The sequence below is a fragment of the Mixophyes fleayi genome, chromosome 4 (genome assembly GCF_038048845.1).
Source record: "Mixophyes fleayi isolate aMixFle1 chromosome 4, aMixFle1.hap1, whole genome shotgun sequence".
Lineage (NCBI taxonomy): Eukaryota > Metazoa > Chordata > Amphibia > Anura > Limnodynastidae > Mixophyes > Mixophyes fleayi.
In genome coordinates this window covers 301,165,325-301,177,111 of record NC_134405.1, presented here as the reverse complement: position 1 = coordinate 301,177,111, position 11,787 = coordinate 301,165,325, and the positions used below count along the sequence as shown (strand labels likewise).

Below are 11,787 nucleotides of genomic sequence, written 5' to 3'. Positions count from 1 at the left end.
TCATTTTATTTCACAGTTTAGGGAGAAAATAGGGAGGTAACAGTATGCTGGGTCTTTGGTTTGGGAACTAGTGTGATGTGCACTGTCAATACTTGTGGGTCTAGAAACACCTTTTACTATTGTGTTGAATGTGGGTACAAGTTATTTATAATACTGATTGTTGAAGCCAACTGGGCCAAGCGGTGGTAGTCACTTTAACGGTGCTGATAACACGATAGTGACTACCATGAAGGCAGCAAAACAAAAATGTTTACCCGACTTACAAGAAAGGAGGACTGTCCTTAAGAATAACAGATGAAGTGTCTGGCAGTCTGATAAGAAATCACGATCCTCACTAACTGGCATGTTGGTACTACATAATTTTCAATTGTGACTTGTCTCTCAGTAATTTTAAAGTGGCAATGCCGCTTTTCATCCCACCTATTACACAAAGGCTTAAGTGTAATAGGTAGAATGACAAGCGTCATTGCCGCTTTAAAAACACTGAGACACAAGTCGCAATTGAAAATTACGTCAAGTCCCTTTCTCGATCTTTGTTTTTTAATGTGTTCTGCTTCGATGAGTATTAATTCACCTCTAATTAATAATTACCTGTACATGTATGAACCTACTGGATAAACTGCTCAGAAGAGTTTTCAGTGAAAACATGGTTTATTGGCTTTCTGATCATGCCTTGGCTTTGTTTCTATCATCAGATTAAAGGGAGCTATTTAAGTCTCCACATCCATTTTTGTTTTACTAAATGCAAGGTTTCAGTCATAGAATAGAGGGCATGATTAAAAAGTAATGTTTACAATGAAATTGATTTTACACTATGGAAGCGGTGATGTTTTAAGAAGAAAAAGAATGGACGGACAAAAGAATGCATTGGACATAAAGGACTAATCACAATCTACAGCAGTCTTTAACACAATTTAACCACGTATAGAGTAGTTCTGAGGTATATTTGAAGTACCTTTAAAGAATGCAAGAGAAATCTCCAATGTTAGAATTTGAGTAATTTACAGACCCACAAACTTTCATCAGAATATTTCTAGAGAAGAAAATAGCAACTCTGTTAGGTTTCCTGTATTGGTTATAGTCCATTTGTAGGGTCTAAACCATAGGCAGTGCAAGTGATATGCCAAACAGAGCGGGATCTGAAGGAAGACACATCAGGGAAGAACAAAGTATGTACAACCAAATGAGTACTGAGATACCATCTCAGAAAGACAGAGATGGCTGATAAGCCCCAATCATTCTGATAAACAGGATGGCTGCCCAACGGGATAACCAGTGGACTGACCCATGAACTGAATGAGAAGTTAGACCTTATCCACCAGACTCTGAACTACAATGTGGAGGCAATACTTGTATAACTCTAGATGTCTGGCGTGATCAAGCTCAGTGCAATATGATCTGCACTATATAACTAATATAAAACAATAATTTATGTTTTTGAGCTTTATGTGAATCGTTTCTCTTACCATGTGATGCATAGCGAGAGGTCTAGTTAACTAGAACAAGCTACAATACTGGACATTTAAATTTGGCTCTAGCCTGTGCTCTGCCATCTTCCTTATATGTGGCAGAGCATAGCAAGATTAGCATGGGCATTGTCTGGGTGTAGTGGGAGATAGTCATATCAAGACAAATTGGGAGCCTATGGTAGGACCTAGCTGAAAGCTACTCTAATTATAAACACCTATGAATAAATAGGTGGGATGCTGACAGGTCCGCAGAGAGCGATTTCTTGTAGCGCTGTTATCTCTCTGGCCACAAGCTAGAGGCCCGTGGGCTGTGCTACTCTTTGTTTTAACTAAGTTTGACCCAGGCTACCACCCCCATTTTGCCTGGGTGTCATGGGAAGGTGTGGGTAGTCACAGTCTTCAAAGTATTAAGAAGAAAAAAGGGTGGATTTAGTGCACACATTCAATATGACTAATGTAGGAAAAGGTGCGCCATCACTGTGACTGATTTTTACATAATACAGGACAAGTATACACTACAGTAGCATACTTTAGACCAGTGTTTCTTAAACAGGTAGTATAATGATTTCCTTTGTCATCTGGAAAACATGACTGGCTTTGAGAAACAATGCTTTAGTGTTTCTTAAACCTGGTCCTCAGGACCCCTAACAGTACATGTTTTCCATAGCTCTTTACTTTAGCACAGGTGTATTCATTATTGACTGACACATTGTAACAGATCCACAGGTGTTATAACTATTTCCCTTGTCATCTGAAAAACCTGCATTGTTAGGAGTCCTGAGGACTGGGTTTGAGAAACACTGCTTTAGACAATAAAGACATACTCATCACAATAACAAACATTTATAGAAATAAAAGAAATCACCAAAAAAAAGAAAAACATTATAAACTTTGCTTGGTATTTTGTGCAATCATCCTCAGTGCCTGTATGAATGGTCTTTCAGATCACCACAGAGATCTATGATTTATTTTCAAAGTTTTATTTGAGTTGCAGTTTGCTGCTCAAACTGAGGAGCCATAAAGGCTGACCAACCTGGTGCATGCACCCCGACAGACACAGCACGAACATGTGATCATTGTCTGGTCATTAAGATGCAAAACACTTCCATTCCTGAAAGGGTTAAGTTGACCAATCTGTGAAGTGGTTTTTTTAATGAGACAGATTAATGAGTCAGCTGACATTTAAACATAAAAAGGTCAAAGGCACTTCCTTTACTGAAGTGAGTTTTTGGTTCTGTTGAGTAAGTATGAAGGTGGGGGTGTTGTGTGCAACTGCTTGCATTGGTGTTATAATTTAAAGTAATGCTGGATGCAAATGAAGGTGCTTTCTCTTTATGTATGTAGTGGTCTTTATCCACCCACCTCTTTAATTCTTTTAAAATCTAGAAGTTAACATGTTAGAAGTAAATGTCCACACTCACTGATGCTACTCTTGTGATGTAACTCTAGAGTACATGCCTGCTCCTCTCTGTATACTACAGTCTTTATCATTGTAGGGGTGCTACTATTTATGTGAGAACAATCTTAAAACTGTTTTACTGAAGACAATCCTACATACAGAGCTCCTTCCTATTGCACTGTTGGCTGTTTGAGGGGTAGTTGTGTTTACAAGTACATGGTAATCTATCAATCCACCACTGTGCCCTATCTAGTTTGGAGATCTGAGTGTATTTGTATGTGATACATAGCCAATTCTGAATCTATTTAGTTATCTCCTGGTGTAGCAATGTGTGGGAGGAATCCTGCTGGAAGTAGAAACTTATGCAAGTTTGCTGCTTTTCTCTTTACATGGTGACTATGTTATGGGCAGGGAGGCAACTGTCCCCAGGGCTGGTCCATAGTGGCCTACTCTGGGCTGGTTCACTGGGATACCTGACCCACCCCTCACTTTAAAATGTTAGTAGGCTGCTGAGCTATGTCTTGTCCCTCTCGGCTAAAATTTGCTAGCCAGCCCTTGGCTACAGTAATTTCAAATACACTTGTTGGGTGGTAATTCTAGCTGTGAGATTTGTGGGGAGGCCTATACAAATGGGTTTGGGTTTTGTGCAGAAGGCAACCAGGGGACTGACAAAGCTGTGAACATACTATGGACTGAAGTATTGTCAGGATTTGCCATTCAGAGATGGAGCTGTTAAGTTGCAATAGGGCAGGTTGATTTTGGTCCTTACTTTACGTGTAAACTGGCATTCTTAACAGTTTTATGGTGTTAAGCATTGATGCCTCAACCCCATGTGCCTGACATCCAGTAGCTGCACAATTATGGAACCCACAGGCATATCTGTATCCTTAATGCTGACCAGCCCAACTATGGAAGTTAGGGATGCCAAGGGATTGAGCTGATTATTGTAGAAATTGGAAGAGATATTCACAAGAAGTACAACTTGATGTAGAGCTTTGGGATATCCTCTTTTTATTCATCAGCTATTTATATAGTGCCACCAATGCTGCAGCGCTGTACAGAGAACTCTCACATCAGTCCCTGCCCCATTAGAGCTTACAGCCTAAATTCCCTAAAACACACTGTCTGTGATTAAGGTCAATTTAATAGCAGCCAATTAACCTACTAGTATGTTTTTGGAGTGTGGGGGGAAACCCATGCAAACCTGAGGAGAACATACAAATGCCAGAAAGATAAGGTCAGGAATGGAACTCATGAACCCAGTGCTGTGAGACAGAAGTCCTAACCACTAAGCCACCATGCTGCCCCTATTCACTTCCTTCAACTTGGAAATTAGATTGTTGGGGGGGGGGGGGGGGGGGGGTAAAAAAAAATGTATAAATAGATCATCTCTAAAAAAACAAAACATTTTATTGAGCTTAATCTGTCTTGGCATCCTGTGATCAGATGTTGTGGATGTACAAATACCACCATGATACTTGTTAAACAGGCTTTTCTGTGTAAAGGCTAGTGAACATATCTCCTTTTACTACCAAAATATTTGTAAAACTTTCAGTGTGCAGAGGAGGCATGCACCTTGAGGTGTACTCCAGATGCACTAGTGCTTTGCTTTGTACTTTGATTGTCATTGTGTGGTGTATTTTACATGTGTCACTAATATAACATGTAAAAATAAAGCTGGCAAGTCTAGCAGCCACACTCTTGTGGTTACTTTGAAATAGAGTGCAGCATGTACCTGGCTTTAGGGATTCAGATGCTCCAACCTTAACTATTGCAGTCACCTGGGCTGAGTTCAGCCATGAGAATGTGGGATATATATATATATATATATATATATATATATATATATATATATATATATAATTTTTTTTTTTATTTTTAACCATCAACTAATTACTCCAGCTTAGGTGACTGCAATAGTAGTTTGAGTGGTGTGTACAGGGGCAGAGCAGTTTGCAGTGGGTGGAAGGGGTCAGGTTGGATGTCTGGGGATCTGGTATTCCTTTAAAAAATGTTTCTGTTAAAAATGTATTTGCTTGCAGCATGCAGTGATATTGTTCAGCATGTGTCCTCACTTAAACATGCCCAGCTATGACCTTGACAGGTGGTATAACTAGATGTATGTGGGCCAAATGTGCATAAAGCAGACAATTTCTCACCTCTTTGGCTTACTGAAGTAAGCTCTAATGATTGGTCCTTGGCTGTTCTAGTAACCAATAAGAAATGGTCTACTCTGTAAACCAATCAATGGCTCTCTTTTTGGATTCTATATCTATATATATATCTATATATATATATATATATATATATATATATATATATATATATATATATATCTATATATCTATATATATATATATATATATATATATATATATATATATATATATATATATATATATATATATATATATCTACTTCCAAGGTCTGGTTGCTCACTGGAGGGGGTGAGAAATCTCACTCAGACCCCAGGTTTGTGACTGACAACCTCTCCGTCCCCACTTTCCTGCACACATTTGCATCCATGCTGCTGACATAGGAAGCCTCTGATCCATTACACAGTGGCCAATGATCACTATAAAATGTGCTCTGCAGAGACCCATGCCTGTCATTCACAAAATGGCTTATGTGGATTGAATATGTTATAAAGAGTAACACTAAAAAACTTTTAGCAGCTATGTACTAATCACCCTGTAATTATTCCCCCACCCTGTGCAGAGCATTCATTATATCATTTTATATTTTGTTTGTGCTATACCTCATGAGATCTCACCATGGCAGCTAGTACTTAACAATGCCTGAGAACTGAGGTGGGCCCCAGTGCCGGGAGGAGGGACCCACAGCTCGCTAGTTCCCCATGCAGCTGGCCCCATTATCTCCATGGGCCCCGATGCACAGCACCAGTGGTAGTTCTGCCACTGCTTGAGAACGTATCACTCTGGCATGTCTTACTAGAGCTTTTGTGTCTTTACAAGCTCACAATTTAGTGGTTTTCAAGGCTACAGTGGAAAGAGATGGAAGTTCTGATTCACTTGGAGAAGGAAAATGGTGATCTATGTCTCCTCCCTTCCAAGGCTAATCCCGGCACCTGTAAGTTCAAATGTCTTTCAAATTTATCATACAAAATTGCTTGGAAGGGTTAGATAATTGTGGCACAGAAAATAAGGATGGTGCTAATGAGTAATTTACAGTGGAAAGGGGGTCTTGCCATGATAACCTAGCGCCAATTAAAAAGTTCAAAAAGACCAGGTTTTTTTAGGTAATTATTAATGAAATGTTGCCAGGTCTTTTAATATCAGGAATTCACCCCAGGGGGCAATTTGTCAAATATATGGTAGTGTAAAAGTAAATGATGGCCATGTGATGTATATACCTAATTAATACTTGGTAGGTGCTATTGCAGTAAGAATATAACGGGTGCACTGTAAAGAGTGGCTCACAATAGAAGTCAGCATTGTGTGTGTATTATTTACTGGGGGTATTGTCTTGGTGGATCAGCATGGGTTAGTGTATAGCTCTATATTGGTTTCTAGATGTTAATGTATTCTGCTATAATAGACTAATGCTTTAAACTGTAGTTGTCATCCATTTACAAATGACTCTTCTAGCTGCACAGTCTTCCAAAGGATCACGACAGTCAAAAAATGCAAAAAGCCTTAATGTGCCCAAAGCTCTTAGGAAAGCACTGGGAAATGTTAACGTACAAGTGCACTCCGGGAAACCTGCTTCAACAAAGGTGAGGCTGATAAAATGAGCCCCATTTACCATTCACACTATACCCAACAGTGCGTTCTTGGTCTAGACACCACAATAACACCTGCACCTTTAAACAAGGTTATCTCCTTGCTTTAGCCCAGTGGCCCCACACAATATAATGGAGCAGTAAATCTGTGCAAAACAATGACCAATGTACAACACAAGTCATCCTGGTGACTACTCTCTGGTAGCAGGTATACAGAGCCCATTCCCTGGTGGCCTGTGGTAGTTTACTTGTCTGCATGTGGGTGCTCCTGGCAATCTGAGTTGCTATTGTCTGTGTATTGGCTGATGGCAATGGTCCACTTTCCTCCTCCACAGCACCCTGGCAGCCAATCTGTGTTCAACTTCCACTGGGGGACAGGGGGAGAAATATATACAGTTCAAGCGTTGGACTCTTAAGTAACCTTTTGAGAACCGCATGTTGCTGAACCCTGGCACTCAAAAATAGGGCACTGTGCTCAGTACCCATAGTTAACAGCAACCTACAGATTGTGCCAACTTCATTAGAGCAGATGGTATGATCAACCTACTGCAGAATTACACTATCAGTTTCATAGTTGTAGGTGAGCAGTGTGATGTGCTGTTACTATTAGATTCACTGTCTACTTGTTATGCTAACTGTGCCACTCATGTTGTACCATGTGTGTAGTTTTGGGAACAGGCACTGGGTCTTAAACCTAGTAACTCTCATGGAGCAAATGAAAGGGTCGTCTAGAGCAATGCAGACCAGAAAAAGGGTGGTTTGGAGGCATGTGGCTATGGAGAAGTTTTACCCTTGTGTTCTATATATAGGTACAAGGAAGAAAACTGGACAACTTGGAACAACAAAGTGAGAAGTATCCAGAAATTGAGACCTTCATACCATACAATCCTCTAGGTAATACAATATATTTTCTGTCTTACAAAGTAAGGTTTGTTAAATGGAGATTTATGCTAGACATATATAGTATGATTCACTGCAATTTAATAACCAATTAATAAAAGTATATTTGGCAGGTTTTGATTGCTTAAAAACCAAACTATTCAGTGTATCAACCAAATTATTTGGCATATTCCCCAATCATGCATAGCTCAACTGGTCAGTGGTCAAGTAAGATTTCACTCTGCAGTGACATGTTATGTAGTGTTTGTCATGCCTTGAGTCTTAATTCTGTTATATTAAACTAGGGCTATGGGATGTGCTCTCCATGTCTACTAATGATCTACAGCAGTGTTTCCCAAACCCAGTCCTCATTGACCCCTCTGATCTACAGGATGAAAGGACAGTTATAACAATCTAGTTTCATCTAATTTCAGTTCAGGGTCAATCTCTTGCTAAAAAGCATTCAGTGGTACTGGAGCGAAGATAACTTATATGGTTTGGTTTATAAACCATAGAATACTAAGCCTAGTACCAACAGAAGTATAGTTGATCTCTAACCTATCTTATATGGGCAGAGTACAGTAGGTTCTTTGATGTTGAATCTAGCTGTTAGCTTTCCAAAGCTGTGGGGGGGGGCTGGATAACTGTCTTGTATACCTAACCTGGAAATAATAGTAGTTAGATGTCCAACAGCAAACCCAGGACATGCAAGGCCTGAGCATGCATCCACTCATCTGGTGTGGTGGAAGATGTTGGTTTCCAAATATAAATATTCCTCCTTTAATAATGACTCCATTATTTGAACAGAATATGAAAGGTTTGATGTCCCTGAAGAACACAAGCTGAGTGATCGCAGTCTTGCTGGTGTTCCACTCTTTATTTCAATGGATAATGTAAAGAAATTTGATGCACTTACAAATTCAGTTCTCTCACCTATGGAAAATGAATTGATCAACTTTGGTGAGTAGTGTTTTACCTTAATTGTGAACACTTGGTAAAATAAGCAATCTCCTAAACACAGCAGAGGTAGGCATTTTGTGGGCTTATGAAATGCATCTATGCCCACCTCAAAGTGGGAAAGCACCGCTGTGGAAGTAATACTTGCTGTCTAGGGTGTTCTAATGATGACAATGTAACTTCCCATCCCCTCACCTAAACCATACTTGCCAACTTTTCCTCGTTGGCTTCATGGGAGATTACAGGGGAGGTGGGTTTGCGCAGGCAGAGCTTGACGAATCGCATCAATTAAGGGGCTAAGATGCTATATTTGCATCATTAAGCCCCGCCACTTATCTATTGCAGGGGCGAGAATTGGGATGTTGCCCTGCTCTCCCAGAAGCCAGGGAGGTCTCCCAGAAATGCGGGAGTTTCCCAGACATTCCAGGAGAGTAGGCAACTATGCGTGAAAGAAAAGCAGCTAAAGAATCTCTAAAGACTGAAGTCTTTTACATTTCTGTCTCCATTACTGAAGTCATGTTGTCTTACCTGTCACCTGAAATCTTGGTCTCCATGAAAATAGCCACCTCCATAGGCATCAATACATGGACATAGGGCAATAGGACATAGGACAATTTCTGAACTGGCTCAGCAACAGGGAGAATGCCAGACTCTTCAGGGAGTGAGGGAGATCACTCCTATTTCAGGGAGTCTCCCTGAAATTCAGGGACAGTTGGCAAGTATGGCCTAAACTGCCTGGGTGCTTCAGTTTTGTAAGGTAGAGCTCACATTCCCTATATTTGTTATTGGCTACACTGGAACTTTTCAGACAGCCAAGACTGCTCCTTTATATTGTAATGATGTTGTAGTTGCTGAAAAATGGATATTCATGGTGATGGCTAACTTATATTTAATAAGGCCTTGTACACATGGGTATTAAGTTCTTTAAATGAACTTTGACATTATGCTGTAGGGAAGCTTAAAAATATTTTAACTTTCTAACTCTTGCTGTTAAAGCAAGAATAAAGTACAGTTCTCTCTGTGAACCTATAAGACAAACCTTTAATATTTAAAAAAAAAAAACTTGCTCAATTTAGGTGAATTAATGGAGGAAACTTTTGTATTGGACTTCTATTACCATGTAGGTAATACTTTGTCCCAAAAGTTACAGGCTCCTAGAAACAATCCTCTACAACTGATTAACTATTACATAGTTTTAGAAGATACCCAAAATACATTGCTACAAATCTATTGACACTTGTTTGATTTGCTAATATTGAAATGTAAAGCCACATAATTGGGAATGTGCAATGATTTAATAACGTCACTAAAACTAATCTCTGGGCTTGATAAGACTGCCAGTGTTTCGGAAGCAAAAAGCCAAACCTTTGACCACATTGTTTCTCTTGAGAATATTTCATTTCTTTCTTTTCAGATTCCTACAAGACCTTCACTCCTTTATTTGAAGATATCACCATTGACTTGCCTTTAATGTTTGATTTTTAAATATTTCTGTATGTAAATCTCTGTATTGTATAAATAAAAGTGTTTTTAACTTATGCAGGGTTTTTATTTTACATCAAGAACTGCAACTATGTATGGTGTCCATGTACTGCAGTACATAAAACAGATTTATTAATAACAAATATCACATATAACCAATAACATTTAACCTGAATATATATTCAAGCATACACACCCAACAATAGTAAAATAGCTCTTTAAAGGAGCTCCTAGATTATAAACACTAGGATCAAAATATACCATGAGCTGAGAAACAAAGTGAACTATGATTTGGTGTATATATAATCGCCCTCAATGACTGTTTATAGCTCATGCATTGTGGAACAAACATTTCTTGGTGCATCTTGGTTCACATGTGGCCAAACCATGGAATGGGGAAAAAAATGCTAGCAGAAGTTCCAAAAATCACAATTCCCGATGTACATTGTTGATGCATCAACAAACAGCCGCATAGAGGGGCCTATTTATCAAACATTCCCCCGTGTTAAACCCCCAAAAACTGTTTTCAGGGGTTTACCGCAAAATTGCTATGTATTAAGACATCGCAGCAGATATTTCATATCTGCTGCTTTGCATTTCCTATCGTTCTTCTGAGCACTCCCCATATGTCCATGGGAAGTGCTCAGAACCGCTATGTATGAAAGTCTGCTTAGAGAATTTTTTCTCTTTTTCTACATGTTAATGTGTGCCATTTGAAGCTGGCGTGCATTAACATATCTGAAAACTTTCGCGCTGTCCAGCTCTGCTCATGTGTGGAGGGATCATGTGATCCCTCTGTCACTTATTATCGTACAGTTTGCCGTCCAGGATGTTAGTGTGCATGCACCAACTTATCGGTCAGTGCATGCGCACTAACAAAAAAGAAAAAAAAGAGAAGATCACCGCAGCCTTCAAAATTGAGAAAAGACTGTGATGATCAGGGGAGTCACTTCTCAGGGACAGCAGGTTATCGGCACTGCTGTCCCTGAGAAGTTTTTTTAATACATTGCCATTAGTTTTCAATCTTTATCAAGGAGATAAGGACTGAAAAGTATTAAGTGAAAAAAAATGAAGGGTCATAAATAAACCCCAGAGTGACATGTGCAGATAACTCTTACCGGAGATCAGAGCCAACCATAGTCTGCCCCTATCCAGGTAAGAACTTTGGCTAACGTGTCGCATAGCTGAATGTGCACTACGATTGTAGTTTGATATCGTCCCACAATGCTGAAGCTAACTGGCGTTAATTAGGCTCCTTCTCTATGCACAGCAGTTCTATAGACGCTTGTTGAAGCCATTTGTACTTGGTGCTGCATCTAGACTGTAGATTGACATCCAAACTGTAATGTGTCATTGATGCAATAAAACTAGCCACAAACAGCTGCAGTAGTGTTAGAACTCCAACTCCTCAGATCACGATCCAAACGATGTTAGTATAGCGGACGCGTTTCATCGCCTAAGGGGCGATTTTCTTCAGAAATGTTACATCTCCCAAATGCCTGGAATAGATTCTTTCTGGTCTCCTATTTGCATGTTTGAAAGGTGACACCATATCAACATCTAGTTGTCTCAGGGACATCAGCATATACAGATGCTTTGCAGAGAAATAGTCTTAACTAGGATTGTGAAGCACAGGGCTGCCAGCACGCTATGCACTGTCAATTGTACTCCCAGAGCATACCTGTCAACTGTCCCACTTTTGGCAGGAGAGTCTTGAAAGGGATGGAGCTGTCACAAAATGAGCAGTTTTACCCCAAGTGGGCATTCTAGGTGGGGTTTGGCCATATTGGTAACGGCGCATATTGTGTTCTGATTTTTGCATGTCTAAATGTTGGGAGGTATGACAGAAGCATGATTTT

The 11,787-nt window shown here is 39.7% G+C and overlaps 1 protein-coding gene across 1 annotated transcript; it reads left to right on the top strand.

Annotated features, from left to right (window-relative positions):
- The first annotated feature begins 5,600 nt into the window (after window positions 1–5,600).
- On the top strand, window positions 5,601–9,984 carry LOC142150164 (securin-like). Its single transcript, XM_075205373.1, has 5 exons — window positions 5,601–5,958; window positions 6,477–6,604; window positions 7,420–7,504; window positions 8,297–8,449; window positions 9,861–9,984. The coding sequence occupies exons 1-5, from the start codon at window positions 5,883–5,885 to the stop codon at window positions 9,929–9,931; spliced, it is 513 nt and encodes a 170-aa protein (XP_075061474.1). The 5' UTR covers window positions 5,601–5,882; the 3' UTR covers window positions 9,932–9,984.
- Window positions 9,985–11,787: the final 1,803 nt, after the last annotated feature.

Bases quoted from the DNA above. Each gene is read 5' to 3' on its own strand.
- LOC142150164 (XM_075205373.1), top strand. From the start codon at position 5,883: ATGGAAGTTCTGATTCACTTGGAGAAGGAAAATGGTGATCTATGTCTC. The intron at 5,959-6,476 runs GTAAGTTCAAAT...TGACTCTTCTAG, and splicing joins CAAGGCTAATCCCGGCACCT to CTGCACAGTCTTCCAAAGGA. The intron at 7,505-8,296 runs GTAATACAATAT...TTATTTGAACAG, and splicing joins CATACCATACAATCCTCTAG to AATATGAAAGGTTTGATGTC.